Below are 17,627 nucleotides of genomic sequence, written 5' to 3' on the forward strand. Positions count from 1 at the left end.
AGTCTCCCAAGTAGCTGGGATTACGGGCATGTGCCACCATGCCCAGCTAATTCTGTATTTTTACTAGAGACGGGGTTTCTCCATGTTGTCCAGGCTGGTCTCAAACTCCCGAACTCAGGTGATCCACCCGCCTCGGTCTCCCAAAGTGCTGGGATTACAGGCGTGAGCCACCGTGCCCAGCCGCTTCTTGCTTTTTCATTTTCCCTCTCTCTGGAATGCTATGAAAGAAAACCATAAAATGATTGCACTGGGTGGACAGGTCATTTTAAGCCATTTTTTTTTCCACTCGTCCTAAAGATTTTCTTTGAGGGATTGTGAAAAACGTCACCCAATCTGCATTAATTTCCCTACATTTTCCTCTACTTATTGATTACATCTTGACATCAGAGCTGAAACATGACAAAAATAGAAAAACAGCAGAAAGAGAAGAGAGAGACATGAAACTTGCTTCCCTTACTCCGAACTATGAGCGTAAAGCATTTATTGGCAGGAGTCCCTCAACCTCCCTGGGAATGACCAGACCAGTGTCCGCCAGGGTTTCCTCAAAACTCCCAGTTCTTGGAAAGTCAAAGTGAATGTTCTAAAGGTAACCTCATCAGAAATAAAAACCGTCTTAGTTCAGAACCTATGACAATGTATTTTCTTATTGTAAATTATCACCAATTGTCCTAAAAAATATCAAGAAAGGCTTCTGCCCTTGGATGAATTTTAAACATACAGACTGGCTGCCGAGAAATTGCTGGTGTCATCAATCCTTCTAAATATAATCTCTCCCTCTCTCACACACACATACACACAACACACACGCACACACCCTTTTGTCAACTGAGCAATGTCTTCTGAAGCCAAATGCCAAGTGTACTAAGATAAAGGTATTGCAGTCCCTGGAGGAGGGGCATTTTAATTACAAAGAAAAGCAAAATATGCCTGAATCTTTATTTCAGAACAAATGCTGACAAAATGAGGAATGTCACTAAGGATTTTCTTTCTTCACAAGATGGTCACTTTCTGTGAGTGACTTACCTGTGTTTCCATGTGAGGGTTTCCCAAATCTTTTGTGTAGTTAGCGTCTTCCTGCAGTCTGTCCTCTGCACACACTAGCAAGATTCCCTAGAGCCTTTTCTCATCCCAGAACAACAGCAACAAAAAGTCTCATGCTTACCAGCATTAAAGCCTCCAGCTAATTGCCTTTGGCTGGGTGAGTTTAAAATAGGAGAGAAAATAGAAGCACTTGTATTCCTGGGTCACCGCAAAGAAAACAACATGCATCTGCTTAGATTTAGGTTATGAGAATCACCTGGAGACTTTGCTTAGCAGCAGCTGCCTGACTGAAGCCCAGCGTGGGTGATTCTGAGGCAGGTGGTCATCTTCCAGTTTTACTTAAAGACAGAACTTTGTGAACTTCACAATGCCTAAGAATCACAGGGAGAGCAGAGGATCCTGTTAAATGCAGATTCCAACTCAGTAGGTCTCAGTGAGTCTACACTCTACCTGGGGTTTCTAACAGGCCCCCAGGTGATGTGGACGCTACCTTCCACAGATTACACTTTGAGTAACAAGGTTAAAGGAACAGGGACGGAAGTCCTTGCTATTGAACTTGTGTGACCCGGGTCAGCGGCACAGCAGCACCTGAGAACTCGTTAGAAATGCAGGCTGTCAGGTTTCCCCCTAGGCTTACTGCATGGGCGTCCGCATTTTATCAAGATTCTCAGATGATTCTTAAGCATATTCATTTAAGAAGCTGACATAGAACTTCAGGGTAAAATTCACAAAGAAATTGTTTTCTATCAGAAAGGTCAGAGGTGGCAAAATAAATAAATAAATAAATAAATAAAAGATACATTTTTATTCTCAGATATTTGAAATCCCTGTTAAAGGCAGGGCTATATTAGAAGAGAGAGTAACCTATTGAGAAGCCAGCTTCTTAAATCTCAGCCTCCTCTCTACCAAAGGAAACCATTTAGGACAAGAGTTCAATGTTTTTAGTGCCACAACTCTGAATGTGAGCAGCTATTACATGCTTTCATCCTTCTCTGTTTTCATTACTTCTCACGTCATTAGATCAAGCAATTTGGGGACTTTGCTATACCCAAAGGACAGGTGGCTTAAGTAGTAAAGATGAATTGCTAAAGCCTAGTGCCTTCCATCAGACGGGGAGGTGAAACCATACATTTGAACGTCTGTTGCTCCTTGTGAAGATTCAAGCTTTCTTTGACATTTAGGGAGATCTGGAAAGCAGAGATGTCGCCACTTCCGTAAACTCTGTACCTTGCAAAGTGCATGACACATTAATAAGGATAATTTAATTGACGTTAGCTAAGATGTTTATATCAAGATTTAAATAGTAACTTGCTAAAAAGTAGAGGCTAAAAGAAAATATGCATATAATCCCAGCACTTTGGGAGGCCAACATGGGAGGATCACTTGAGCTCAGGACTTCAAGGCTGGCCTGGACAACATACCAAAACCCTGATCTTAAAAAAAAAAAAAATTAGCTGGGTGTAGCGGTGTGCCCCTGTGGTCCCAGCTACATGTGAGGCTGAGGCAAGAGGATCTCTTGAGCCCAGGAGGTCAAGGCAGCAGTGAGCCATATTCACTCCAGCCTAGGCAACACAGAAAGAATCTGCCTCAAAAAAAAAAGTAATAAAAATAAGCAAAGAAGCAAAATGAAGACATGCAGGATCCAACTATCCAGAAAGGAAGCGGAAACAACCTTAAGTCAAAAAAAAAAAAAAAAGATAAAAACTAAAACACAAATCTAATTAGATAATCAGGGTCTAATAGAATCTGGGATCACAGAAAATGTCTGGAAAGCTATTAGAATCAGTGATATCCTTGTACAAGCTCTTTATTCCCTTCAGTTTTGTTTTCATGAGCTTCTGTCACGAAGAAACTGCTTGCTACAGACAATTGCTTGCATTTGTTGATCAATAGATCAAGGAAGAGTCAAAGGAGGTAGGGACCATCTAAGGAAGGGATGGTACTGGCATTGACAAAAGCAGATAGGGCCAATGCAAATACTGTGTTCAATTAGCATTTTTGTGGACCCAGCAATTTCTGAAAACTATTTTCGAGTCATAGAATAGCAGGGAGCATCTGGCTCCATTTCTGGAAATACTTCTGACACCACTGCCTCCTTCTCTTTAATGTATCCTACTCAAATTTAATTTTCTTCCCTTCCTCACGCCAATCTTAATGCCTTCCTGCAGGTCTATTTCTTGCTTGGCCCGTATGAGACCTCTAAATTTTAGTAATCACGGTAGGCCCTTAGTTGAGCTCCTACTGTGTGCCCTTCAGATGTCTTACTTCATGGTAACAACCAACTACCTGCTGTTTACAAATGAAGTAACTAAAGCTCAGAGAGATGAAGGAACCTGCCCAAGGTCACAGAGCTGGCAAATAAATAATGTAGGATTCCATCCTATGTCTGTCCAAAATCCATGCATCCTGACCAAATCCTTCTGTGCCTTGTGGCTTTTTTTTTTTTGAGACGGAGTCTTGCTCCGTCGCCTAGGCTGGAGTGTGGAGTGCAGTGGCGAGATCTCGGCTCACTGCAAGCTCCGCCTCCCGGGTTCACGCCATTCGCCTGCCTCAGCCTCCCAAGTAGCCGGGACTACAGGCGCCCGCCGCCACGCCCGGCTAATTTTTTGTGTCTTTAGTAGAGATGGGGTTGCACTGTGATCTGGATCTCCTGACCTCGTGTTCCGCCCGCCTCGGCCTCCCAAAGTGCTGGGATTACAGGGTGAGCCACCGCGCGCGGCCCTTGTAGCTTTTATTCTCTTCCTCAGTCTTATCTTTTCCAGCCACTATGTTCAGTGGTGGCTCTCACTTTCTAGAACCAGCTTAGAGTGTGTATCTCAGGATCTCATTCTCACTTCATCTCTCCACCTGGGACACACTAAGGCAGGTTTCTTTCCACATTTTATAGCCACGGCCCCAGTGCCTTTTCAAATGGAGTTCTCTTGAAAGTTTCAAATGGATTTTGTGTTTACAAATATGTACACTAAAGCTTAGGAATTAGAGACAAGCCCTTTGCCAGTTTTCTTTTATGTCCAGAAAAAAAATCAATTAAAAAAGGGCAAACCCCAAAGGATGGCCACAATCATGTTTATAAAAAACAATTCTGTATTGATCTGTTTTGATAATCACCAAACTTTATCTCTCTCATCATAGGTTTCTGTTGGTAAATACTTTGGGGCCATTTTGCCAAAACAATGACTGATAGTCTACAGCCATCCTTTGGTACCTGGGGGAATTAGTTCCAGAACCCCCTGAGGTCACCAAAATCTGCAGATGCTCAAATCCCTTATAGAAAATAGCATAGTACTATGTGCACATAGTCTATGTAAATTATACTTTAAATCATCTCTAGATTACTTATAATGCCTAATACAATGTACTGCTGTGTAAATAGTTGTTATACTATGTTGGTTTTTATTTGTACTATTTTTACTGTTACATTGTTTTTATTTTTTTCCCCAAATATTTTTGATATTCAGTTGGTTGAATCTCAGATGCAGAACCTGCGGACCTGGAGGGCCAACTGTATTTATTCAAGCAGGATTCACCCGTTGCGATGCATACATACAAATTCTGCACACAGAGAACCTGGTACAAGTCTACATTAGAGCAGGTCCATTTAAAGAGAATTCCACTCACATTTAGAAAATGCCCCTTTTATTTAGTTTCTCTGCACAATACTTTTTTTTTTTTTTTTTTTTTTTTACATTATAAAATCACACAGGAGGAAAGGTTTTTGACAAGAAGCCAGCAGAAGACAACTTGCCAAGCAAAACATTGAGGATCCATTGCCAGCATCTGCAGATAATTTTTTTCAGAGAAAGAGGAGTCTTCCTGGTGATGAATGAATATTTTGACTTGGCAATTAACACCATTATACTGGAAGACATGCCTGCATGTGTCTCCCTGTAACACCTTGCTTGTTGCCACTAAGTACAAAAGCCTCCTGCCCCACCCCCCAAAATTGTTTTAATGGACTAAAGACCAGGAAATTGAGCCAAATCTCCAAACAAGGCAGGTGTAATAATAATTCCTCCTAAGAAGAGGCCTGTGATCCTCTGTTTGTCTTTTAGTGTTACAAAAAAGGGCAGAACTTTTCCTCAAATCTTCAGTATGAAAATATTGGTCTTTAAACTCATCACTACTCATTCATACCTTGAGCATCCTCCTAGTATTTTAGGGGATCTTTTTCAACGTTTTAACAATCAGCCCTTCTGAAAGAAGAGTTTACTAAGTTCATTGATTCTCTTTTGGCAAGCTTGCAATTCCTACATTTGAACAAATAAAACACAGTAAAGATTTCCTATATCAGCTCAGAGGACATTACCTGAAAATTCAGAAAGCTTTTCTTAAACTTCAGGAAAAAAGAAATGAGAAGATGAAAGGATGAAAGGATGAAAGGAAGGAAGTAAGAAAGAAAAAGGAGCAAAGAAGGAAGGGTTAGGAAGAGACAAAGTAAGAGGAAATAAATCATGTAGAATACATACTTCCAAAACAGAAAGAAAAAAACAATTCAACTAACATATATTAATCTTTATTCTATAACAGACATAAATAATTTTATGAATTCATATGACCTATACAAAAGACAAAATAAGATATTGCACTAAATTTAGATATGGGGTATTTGAATTTAATATTAGCTAAACAGATAAATATATACAATTTAAAGAGTTAAGGCAAAACCAGATGATACTCCAAATACAACAGAAGGCTTGAGAAATAGGTATAATTAGAAACAACAGCATCCCACCACCAGTTAATAAAGTGGTCATGTCTAAGGAAAAAAAACCTTAGGTTTTTAATAAAGTGGTTATTATCAATCATTTTAATTAAAGTTGAGCAATAAAGTATAAGATTTCCCTCGGAGGGGAGCTATTTTGCCGAGGCTCGGGGATTGAGCACTTAGATTTCAGATAAGCAACTTTTTCCTTGTCAGGTTTATGATCTGTTCTTCCTCTTAGAAAATATAATTTGGAAAATATGACTCTTTCACATATACAATTAAAATACAACTATGAAGCATTCTTTTTTTTTTGAGATAAGTCATGTTGATGATATCATTGTCAAGGTAAATTTGTGGGCAAGCCATTCATTACCTTATTTTAAGAGAACACATAATGCCAGTTACTGAAAAAAAAAAATTCCCAGTTTTTTACAAGAACCAAACAAACTAATTCCAAAGGAATAAAAACAAATATAATCAATACACAGTATACAGTTCTTTGGCAGTATCACACTAACCGTTGATTGAAGTCAGAACTTTAGAGTTTTCTAATGCTTAGACCCAGTTGCCAGTCTTTTAAAACTAAACAAATAAAATTCCACATCTGTAACAAATTCAGTAATCCCGGGAAATGAAATTCAGAGTAAATCTTGCAGACAGCTTTTGACTGTTACATTTAAGCATAGGTATTATCTGCTTAAAGTCCCAATCCAAATATACTGAAACAGACACACACAAATAATCTGTGAAATTTTGTATTGGTTCAGACAGGCCTAGAATCCTTAGAATCCATATCCACCCATGAGAAACCAATAAAAGACATCAATCCAATGATGAAAAAATGATCTTCCAGTAACTCAGGAGTGGGTCATCCCTCACCTGGATAAACATCACGGAGAAATTGAATCCTATAGGGGGAACACCAGAAAGCCAGAAAATGTGGAATACTGCCAGCCTCCAACCAAATTACCTTTCTCCAGTTTTAGGTAAACCTTATCCTCTTTATCTAAGTAGAGTAGGACACCATTAGTGGCAGCTTCACGAGTAACATCTTTGTCCCCCGCAAAGGCAGATATTACTGGTTTTCCATTTAACATCAAGTTAACCTAGAAGAAGAAAAATAATAATAATTGAAAAGTTCTCTTTAAAGTCAAAACATCTACTGGGGAGAATAAATAATGTCTAAGATGACAGTCCCAGTAAAATACCTGATGTTCAGGAAATATATTCCCTTCCTTTCAAATTAGCCAATTGTGGGGGCCATACTTTGTATGTCTGCTGAACTGATTTAAAATTTGTTTTTCTCATTGGAATTTCCTTAAGTTCCTACAAAAGAATAACATCTATGGAGAGCAACCTAGTGAAAACTAGCTTCCCTTCAGCACATAAATTAAGCTTACTGCTTTACTTACCTCTTCCACCCAACAACAATCTTTTGGAAATAAAGCAGGCTTGTGGCTTCCCAGTACATTTGTAAAAGAGACCTTGTGCCCACTGACCTAAGAAACCCAGATACAACCCAATCCTACCAACATCCTTGTGAGTTTTTGTGCAGCTGTAACATGCATACTACTGAAAATCATTTGAAATAATGAAGTGTGTGTATATGTGTGTGTGTGTGTGTTGATTTCTTTTTCTGTTTTCCCTGATAGGAAACAAGCATTAAAAATAATCATCAGGCCAGGCATAGTGACTCATGCTTGTAATTACAACACTTTGGGAGACCAAGGCAGGAGGATCACTTGAAGCTAGGAGTTCAAGACCAGTCTGGGCAACATAGCAGGACCCCATCTCTAAAACAAACAAAACAACAAATTTAAAAATTAGCCTGGTTGGTCACATGCACCTGTAGTCCTAGCTTCTCAAAAGGCTGAGGCAGAAGGATCGCTTGAACTCAGGGGTTTGAGGTTGCAGTGAACAATGGTTGTGCCACTGCATTCCAGCCTGGGTGAAAGAATGAGACCCTATCTCAGAGGAAAACCAAAAAATAAAAAATAATAATCACCACTATCACTAGAGATTTTAGTGATAATTAGAATCAACTCAAAACTGTATTAACTATTTTCTATTCTACAATTTTGATTACACTGTGTCAAGCGTTGCATACATTTCTAAATACTGGAGGTTGGGAAAAGCTTTTCCATGGAAGTAAGTTTATTTTCGAGATTTCTTTTAGGTTAAAAGTCATATGGAATAACTTAAATCTGAGGCTGATCCATTCATCCATTTACTAGGACATGTAAAAGTATTAATAGATAAGTGAGTAATCTATCATTCACATTGACATAATGTATAACATAAATACTGAGCATAAGATAAAAGGTTATCCTAGAATTCCATACACATGTATTTGTGTCATTTGGTATTAGCATATTGGAATATTGTCGGAACTAGCTCCACTGTTGCTTTTGAGTGTAAGGTCAAGCCCATTGTCTTAGAAAGCAGAATACAAAATATATTTTTAACTGTGGAACTGCAATTGGTAAGAATTCACTAGCATCAGAGTAACTGAGGATAAACTCAAGCATATGCATAGAACACCCTTTCTTTAAAAAGTATTTTGAATAGTTGCTCCTTCATAGACTTATTCTTACTCATTAGCTGTATCTCATAATTTCATAATTTTAAAACATAGCAAATGTTTTCTTTATTTAGTATGTACTTGAAAAGCTCTACCCGTCTTACAAGTTTTTTTCCTTACAAATTCAAATAATTTTTGTACGTGCATTAAATGAAAGCATGATCTTACAAAGAGATTTGTGTCACTGAATTTTTACTAAACCATGGATTTTCAAAAAATGATTGTTATTAAGGTAATAACTTCAATTGTTTATTTTTCTGTATGCTTTTTGTCACATCTTAATGGATGTTACAACGAAAAAAATTAGAAATTAAGGTTTTAAAATAAATGATAAAGATGGCTGTTTATGTCTATTGTGGAAAGACAACTTTGGATAAATACTTAAATACATAACCCACTAAAGATAAGCACAGCTGGTTGGGAGTATGGATGGAAGGGGTCAAAACACACACCTGGATAGTTTGGCTCTGGTAGACTTTAATCACGTGAAAACTGAAACTGTAAATTCCTTTTCTTGGTGCTACAAAGACAGACTCCAATGTGAAAAAATTACCCACATTCACCAGGATCTACAAATAAAAATAATAAATAACAATAAGTTATTGTATTTTCTTCTGTAACTAAAATGAATTTTCTTCCTCTCGCTCTCTTCCTCTCCTCTTCCTTCTTTCCCTCCTTCCTTCATTCCTTCCTTCCTCTTTCTTTCCTTTTTTTCTTTTGTTCATTCATTCATTCTTGGCAACTAGCTTAAGAAATCATAGAAAATAAAACATCTAGTTCTATTTCTTTCCTCTTAACTGATTTGGAAAATTGACTTGAATATTGGAAGGTTCTTCTGTCTTTTAAATGATATAAGAATAAATAAAGTAACTACTTTCTATTCATGTCTCAATTTTCAGCAAGGCCCAATGGCTCTGGAAACATCGAGCTAACATTTGAGGGCTTATAAATATTAGCTTTACCTTGAGAAATGGATAAAAGGCATCTGCCATGTGTTTACATTCCCACCTTCTACAAGCCTTTGCAATGTCCAGAGGTGACGTTTCCAAGCCAGCCAATCAGCATCTGTGAGCTCTCCGCAGCATCCCTGGACACACCTCAGAGGCATGGGTACCCCCTCCACCATGTAACATAATCCTTGACACTGAATAGCTGGTACAAAAAGTGATCTGAATGCCTGGCCCTTCTCTGAGCCGCTCCTCTCCTAAGATCTGTGGCCATTTTTTTTTCATTCCTATGCCAGCTAGGCCTTAATTACAATAATGTGGCAATGAGTCAGCCCTTGGGGGCTGCCAAAGAGGAGAGCATAAAGAAGGATAAATTATGAAATAGGTGGCTTTCCCTGTTCCTGCCAGGGCTGTCCATTAACCTGCTATCAATCATCTGCTCTTTATTTGAAGTTCAAGATTCAAAAGTGAAAATAGAAACTATTTCCAAGAAAGCAACAATGCATTTTGTATTCCAAAACATTCAGCCTAGTTCTATTGGTTATACAATTAACTGTAAATTTTAATAAGTGACCTCTTAAGCTAAATTTGCAATGTCACATGGGTAAATCTCTTTCTATGAGAAAGAGGGATTGGGATGGAGGATGGATGTTAAAATAACTAGGGTTTCTTCCATTTCTCTCCAAGAAATACTCCTGTAAGTGGCATTCGGAAATAATAAGATGTCCCTAAAAAGATATACTTCTCATATATCAATGGCAATCTGCTACTATCTCTTTTAAACACTGCATTCTTGACAATATTAACACACTTGCAAGCCTCTTGCATAATTCCCTAAAAATGTCCTATTACCTCTGGGCAACATACCAGAAGATAGCGACAGTCAAGCAGATGTATCCGCATCAACACCTAACTTAAAATACATGTACGTGTGTAATTTCATTCTGAGATTTTGCCTTCTTCCAACTAAGCATCAGATTTTTTTGTGACCTGATGATAGATGGTCTTTCAACAAGTCACCAGCTGTGCAATAATCCCTAACAGAGGCTTTGCAAGGAAATTTTTTTCAAGCACAATTAAAATAATTTGAGGTGCTTAGTGGTAACTTCCTGATTCAGATACAAGTAGCATAATTCACTAGCAATAATGGAAATAGCTAATGAGTGTTGGCTACCTGTAAAACTGGATGTTGACTCTATATTTGTAATTGGAGCATCCAGGTACATCAAGATTTATAACCAAATGTGTCTTCTTGTCTCTAAGATGCAGGGCTCACTGAACAGAAGAACAAACCCTTTTCCTCTTCTAATTGATGGAAAGGTCATTGAAAAAAAGACCCTGTACAGAGGATAGTGCAATGCCCATAGTATTCCAACATTTAATTAAAGTGTTGAAATACAAACTAGGGGTGGTGCTAGACTTTATTTCCATCAAGATGGAAAATACTGCACCGAAACCCCACGTGGGGCTACTTAATTCTTTAAAAATTATGGCTATCAAATACTAAGCCCCTAGAGAGGCATTCTCTGTCTTTGGCCAGCTGGAGAGTGCATTAGTTAAGAAAAATTAAGCAAGGAATACAGATGTCACCTCGTGCTTTCCCTGGCACATCCTGCAGCACCACTTAACCTGTGCCCCCTGCACATTGTAGCTTTGCATACAACTGTGAACTGCGAATCTGGAATTTAAAAAGACTCTAGATACTGTTGGGGCTGAAATTAAAACTCCCAGGACAGTTTTTTTTTCCTTAAGACCCCTTGCTAAATGTAAGCTGATATCCTGGGGTTTCTCATCATGCCAAACACAGAGCACTAGGTCGCTAAACAGCAGCTACAGCTTCCGTCAGTTCTTCCCCTACTCTCATCAACCTCAAAGTCCGTCTTTCCCCAGTTATTTGCAATTCTCTGAAAGGACAGGAGCCCGGGAAGGGAGAACCGGCTCCCAAGGGCTTTCCTACGGGAGTTCAGCGCAGTTGCCAAATTCCTTTTTCCTTCCCTCCTCCGCAACTTTTCTCTAAGTACCAGAGAAGGGCTTGCTGCCTACTCCGAGGCAGCGGCAGTGGCAGCGGCGCCTGGCACACGAACAGTGGAACCTGCAAGCGAGATCTGACCCCCGGCCCTGCCCTCCCGGCCTCCGCGGCCACCAGCCCGATCTCTGCATAGTGCAGAAGCCTGGGGCTCTCTTTGCAGAGAAGCTTCTCTACCTGGGAGAAACAAATCAAACATTTATCCTGTCCCGCAAAGGTACCCAGGGAGCAGCCTCAGCGGCACCCGTAGAGGAGTCTGAGCCAGGGGACCAAGATCTGGTCAAGAGATCACGACGTCCAGGGACCAGGTGCCCTTCGGCTCCCGCCGACCTGTTGCTCGAAACTTGCCCTGAGCTCTCGCTGCCCGGCTCTGGGCTCCCAAGCCTCTCCCCTCGGGTCGTAGCAGCCTCTTTTAGGGGCCCGGAAGGAATAGGAGCTGGGGCTGGTGAGAGGGGTAGGAAGAGAGACCGTAGAGTTTCAGACCCAGGCATGTTTGGGAAGGTGAGTGCTTCACATGATTCCCCATTTCCCAACCGGTCCAGCTTAGCCTGGGCAGGCAGCCTCGGGCTGAGGTGCCTGGAGACCGCCCGCCCCCTAGGTGCCCGCGTCCCCCCAGGTCTGACCTGATCGAAGTAAATGATGCGCGTCTTGTTGCTCATCTCGGATGGCTCGTGGTTGGTGCTCCGCACCGCCGAGAAGGCGACCTTGGAGTTGGCCGCCCGGACCGATATCCCCAGCGGGGAGGAAGAGGAGCCTTTGGAGTCCGTGGCCGGGTTCGAGTCGCACACCACCAGACACTTGCCCTCCAGCACGATGGGCTCCGTGTCGTTCTGTGCCCAGACGGGCAGCCCCGGCAGCGTGAGGACCAGCAGCACGGCCGGCACCGCGGACAGCGCCCGGCGCCGGGAGCCCATGGTGAGCCGCGTGGGCAGCCGCAGCCGGCTGGCGCTGGTGCTTGCCCGCGTCGCCTCCTACCCCGGGATCCCGGTGCTCGGGAAGATGCTAGCGGCTAGGTCGACAGCGCTGCAGGAGCGACGGCACCTGCGGCGGCGCGCGCACTTCCACCAATTCTGTGGCTTGAAGTCAAAGTCTCCCCTCGAGCTCTCTCGCTGGCTCTGTTACCTTTGTCCTTTAAGGAGCTCATGCAGAACCCCTTACCCTACCCTCCTCCGCCCAAGAATCAGCCCTGCCTGGGGCCCCTGCACCCAATCTTGTTGCTAGACATCTAAAAGTCATCAAACCCTCACATTCACACCTCAAAGCAAAAATAATAATAATAAATCCTCACCCCAAACTCAAGCACCACCAGGTAAACCACGGAGCAGGAACAAAAAGAGAGGACTCAAAGAGAAGCCACAAGGGTGGCGGTTGCCCAGCGGCGCGGGTGCCAGTCCTGTCTGGCTTGCGGCAGGGACGAGTTACAGAGGCAGAAGGTGTTTCCCAGGCTGAGAAGAACGAGAGGCTGTGTTCATGGCCAGGACGCCAGCGACTCCCACTTTCGCTTGGTCAAAAATTCCCCCAAACCTGGTGTCACCCAGAGGTAGGGAGGGAGGCAGCGGCTAGCCAGGTCCCTCGCACAGAAAGCGCAGATTCACAGGATCAAGTCCAGGGCGCCGGGCGTAGCGTGCAGGGCGGCTGGTCCGGCGAGGTCCTCTCCTGCCTGGCCTCCCGCCCCCAGTCCCTGCGCACAACTTTCTCGTTCCTCGCGCGCAGCTCGGAGAGCGCGAAGCGGGCACACGCGCTCTATTTATAGGAGCACAGCGTCCGGCTGGGGTTGGCTTATCGCGCAACCCTCGGGCTCCGGGAAAAGGGGGAGAAAGCGTCTGGTGACCCCATCTGTGCAGCTCTCTCCTGACGTTTAACGCACCCCAGAGCAAGCGGGGTGCCCAGCACTGCTGATTGGCAAGGTTCGAGGCCACTCAGCCCCTGAGAGCGCGTGGCGTAAAGGATGTGTGCCCAGAGAGGAGCTCACGACCCTGCGCGGACCCCAGCTCGGCGCCCGCTCTCTCCTGCTCGATCTGGGTCCTCGGAGGGGGCGGCGGGTCCCCTCGCCCCTCCCTATCGCGGGACTCTGCCGCCGAGTGCCCTCCGAGCGGAGCGCGACGCTGCCAGGCCGGGTCGCGAAGATGGATGAGCCGCCGCGGACCCGCGCTGCGCGCTGCCCCAAACCTGGGGAACGGCAGGCGTCCCGACCGCGCCTGGCCGGGAGCCCGCCCCACACAGCCCTGGGGCCTGGTGAGCTTAGGGAAGCCTCGGGGCGGACTAGAGTCGGTGGGGGCGGCTGGGAGGAGGTGCCTGATTCCTTCCTTCCGCTCCGGGAAGATGAGCCTGAGAAGCCGCAGGGGCGCGCCTTCCCCCAACACCGCGAATCCTCCCCAGGCATGGCCAAAAAAAGAGTGAGAGAAGGAGTTAACTCAGCAAGAATAAGTCCTCCGAAACCGTGCCAACAACAATTTAAAAAAAAATAAAATAAAGCCAAACCCACTCCTAAGAATACAGCATTTTTCTCCCCTTTGGATGCGCCTCCCGCCCCCGTGCCACTCCACTGCCATCTTGGCCTCTGATTTGCAAGAGTTCCCTTCCTCTTCTGCAGCTACCACGGGGAAGGAAGGTTTGTCTCTGTCTAGACCCGGCTGCGTGAACTTAGCCCAGTCACTAACCCTCTCTGAGAGGGCTGCGCGGCGTTAACTAAGGTCCTCCCTACCCCTACCCCGCCAGCTTTCCACTTCTGTGATGCTTTGGGATCATGGCGCCCCCTCCTCAATTTCTTCTAGACTTCCAGCTGCCAGAGGGCAGGCACTGTATGGTGTCTTTAATCAAAACAGTATCCCCTCCAGGCATTCGGAGCTCCTAAAATTGCATTGGCTAGTTATAAATGGACGGGATGTTTGTTGAGGGAGGTCCTTGGGATGGACGGGACGGCTCCCATTCCTTCCTGAGTGAAGGATGCTCTCCTGAGCGTGGCATTCCAGCCTTCCACAACATAAGGTGAACCTCGTCTCCAGCCTTTTTCCCTTCCTTCAGAAGGGCCCGGCATTGAGGTATAAGCACTAGCTCCAACTGTTAAAATTGAAGACACTACGAGGAATACCCTGACCCTCACCTCCCTATAATCTCTCAACTAAAGTGTTAATACTTGGTGCCACAGGGGCCTTCGGATTCTGCTCCAGTGGGGACAGTATCAGGTGTTTTGACTTTATGATTTTATTTTATTTGTGGTGGGGGGTGGTCTCGCTATATTGCCCAGGCTGGATTCAAAATTACTAGACTCAAGCGATTCTACTACCTCAGCCTCCCCAGTAGCTGAGACTACAGGCCAGTATCAGTTCTGACTGGCAGGTGCTCGTGCCATGCTATTTGTTAAAACGTTGAATGTTACCAATCTAAACTACAACCAAACAAGGTGAACTAGTGCCTTCTGAAGATGGTCACCATTTGCCCAGCTTTGATGCCCCACCCTAAGCCCAGCACAATCTTCACCTGATCCCGCTCTGCACTTTGTAACTCTCTTCTAGCTTTCAGGGATGTCTGCCTGGGTAACAGTGCAATTTCTTCACATTTGATGCAGTCTTTTGAGGGTGGGTGCTGAGTTTAATCTAGTTCCTTTTATTTCCTGTAGGGGTAAGCACCCTGCCTTCCTTGTCTGGGACAGTTGTTGAATAACTAGAACTTTGGTTGTTCAATTTCAGGCTGGGAGAAGTGTGACAAAAAAAAAAAAAAAAGACTAAAAGACTCTGTAGAATTGTTAAATAGAAAATAAGCTATCTTCCTCACCAATTCCAATATATTCTCTCTACATCCTTTTCTTATCCGGGCACTTCCTGCCAGCAAGAACTGAGATTTGAAGAAACTTGTTCCTTCTCTCACCAAAAATACTCATTTTTAGTCCCAAAATCTGCATAGTGACCATAGTAAAGACTCAATAACTGATTGAGAAATGACTGAATGCTTCCTGATAGAAGGTAATTATCATTCATATTATAGTATAAACTGCTTTAAATGAGTCTCTCTCAGTAAAATTTAAAATCAAAACCTCCTCAGTAATTGGGGATAAGGGTCTTGGTTCCTTACTAAAGGATGTTCTGCTATTCAAAGTGTTCTGAAGATGAGGAACACAGAGTTTTCTGTGGGCCCCTGCTAAGAGAAATTATCTGGTGTTCAGAGGGTCCTGACTCTTATTCGCACAACAGTTGATTAAACACGAATAACCCCTGGGTTCTAGGACTGTCAATGCATTTGATACCAGAAGTCCAAGACTTGTATGGCCCAACTTGGCCAGATGACTTGGAGCTGCCAGATTTTCTCTCTACAATCTTAATGAGACATCGAGATAGCTTCCAGTAAGCACTACATGTTGCAGAGAAAAGGTCTGTAGTCTCCCAAACTGATGTGGCCATGTAGGAGTCACCTGCAAGCTGAAGCAGAAGAGGTATTGGAATAAACCAGAGGACTGGCCACACTTGTAGAAAGAAGCCAATTCTGGAGCATGAGCACTTCTGAGAAGTAGAGGGAGTGAATAGCGAATCGCCATTTCTGAACTCTTACTTACAAGAGTTCCAGAAACATTTTCTCCTAACCTTGGGTTCCTTGGTATCCTCCTATGTCTTTGAAATAAAAACCCAATTCCCTTGAGCTAGTTTTAGTAACATGCTGCTCCCTGTCATCCAGAATCCTCGTTAGAACATTGTCCCAGAAACCATACCACAAAAGGCTTACTAAAAGACTAACAAATCCAATCTCCTCCTGTAGGAAATTCTTTTCCAACATTTTGGGAAAGGAGGCATCACCTGCTCCTCACCCCCTACTCCAGCCCCAGCATCCCCAGGAGAAAAGAAACAAGATCGAGTTTAAGTTTCTCTCCAATCACAGCATAGATCTGTTTCTTTTTTCTTTTTCTTTTTCTCATATTTTTCCAGTTGAAAATATGCTATTAGAAGACCTAGCTGTGACCCAAATATTTTCCCTTTCTGAGATTCCCATATTGTATTTGATGCCTAGGATTTATTTATTTTTTTATTTATTTATTTATTTTTTTGCTAGACCTTTAGAAATGAGGCAGAAATGCATTTCAGTTCTCTGCAGCTGGGCTTAACTTTAAAGTAAATTAGAATCTAAACTATCCTTGCATAGGAAAGCAATACTTCTGAGGTCAGTAAATTCAATGACTGCTTGTCCAGTTATCCTTTAGCGAAACCAAGTTTTAAGCAAGCCCAAGACAGTAAGGATCTATGAGCTATTTTCTGATTGTGAAGAAAACGTTTCTAAGAAGGCAAAGACAGACACACACAAGGTATTCAGCTCTAAGGGCCTCACTGTGGTTGAATGAAAGCAGAATCCATGCATCATGTAGCAGAGACAGCCGCAGGTCAGTCGTGCAGAAGATGGAAAATCGAGAGAGAGAGAGAGCAGTGAGGCTTGCATCATACCCAGACAAAGGTCCACTGAGTTGCTTAGTTACCCTTTGCTCTATATAATGATAGTTATCAGCCCAAGCAAATGATCTTTTTTGAGGGAGAGTAAGTAGCTTAAGAAGAAAAAGTCTCCATGAACAACCAATATGTGAGAACTTATGTAATCTGGAAAGTTCCAGAGTCGTGTTGAGTAAATCTTCATAGCTCCTTCTGGAGACAGCCAAATGACAGACTTGCTTCGTATGAGGATGGTATTGTGGGAAAAAATAGACGGATGCTGTAAAAAACACTTTTCAATTGGTTTTAGAATTTCAAAATTGTTTGGGATAGTTTCTCTAGACAGTTTATTCCACTCACCCCATTGGCAAATAAGGTACGTGTCTAAGACATTAGTGAGCAGTGAGACTTCTTGGTCATGGCTGCAGACAGATTTTGATGCCCCTTTTTGGCTTCGCATGATACCCTGAGCATGTTCTAGTCATTATATTTATTATAATGATTTTAGTCGATTTATTTGTTGTGTTTTCCCTGGACTATTAACTCTTTGGGAGCACAGAATTTAGCAGAGAGTAGGTATGCATAAATAAAGTTTACTGAATAAAGTAACATCATTGCTTTTATTTCTCATAAGGGAAACAATATAACATTTAATCACTATGATCTAAGTATGATAGGAAAAGTAAAATTATTTCAGAAATGTTGGGGGCTTAAAACATCAAGTCTACTTTAGTTACTAAGAATAGAAGCCCAGTGAGAAAAGGCTTTGTGGAAAGGGCCACATCTTGAAATGTGTTGAGTTGAACCTTGAGATTGTAGTAAAACCTTAGAAAGAACCTAAAAAATTCCCTCTCTCTCTCTCTCTCTGTGTGTGTGTGTGTCTCTCTCTCCCCGCCCCCCCATCTGTGTGTGTGTGTGT

General features: G+C 42.9%; 1 protein-coding gene across 1 annotated transcript; it reads right to left on the bottom strand.

Moving 5' to 3' along the window:
* Positions 1 to 5,538: 5,538 nt before the first annotated feature.
* On the bottom strand, positions 5,539 to 13,563 carry CBLN4 (cerebellin 4 precursor). The gene is made up of 3 exons (XM_023189581.3): positions 11,924 to 13,563; positions 8,780 to 8,896; positions 5,539 to 6,852 (listed from the first exon to the last, which is right to left on the bottom strand). Exons 1-3 carry the CDS (start codon positions 12,212 to 12,214, stop codon positions 6,655 to 6,657), a joined length of 606 nt encoding a protein of 201 aa, XP_023045349.1. The 5' UTR covers positions 12,215 to 13,563; the 3' UTR covers positions 5,539 to 6,654.
* Positions 13,564 to 17,627: the final 4,064 nt, after the last annotated feature.

The sequence above is a fragment of the Piliocolobus tephrosceles genome, chromosome 20 (genome assembly GCF_002776525.5).
Source record: "Piliocolobus tephrosceles isolate RC106 chromosome 20, ASM277652v3, whole genome shotgun sequence".
NCBI classification, from domain to species: Eukaryota; Metazoa; Chordata; class Mammalia; order Primates; family Cercopithecidae; genus Piliocolobus; species Piliocolobus tephrosceles.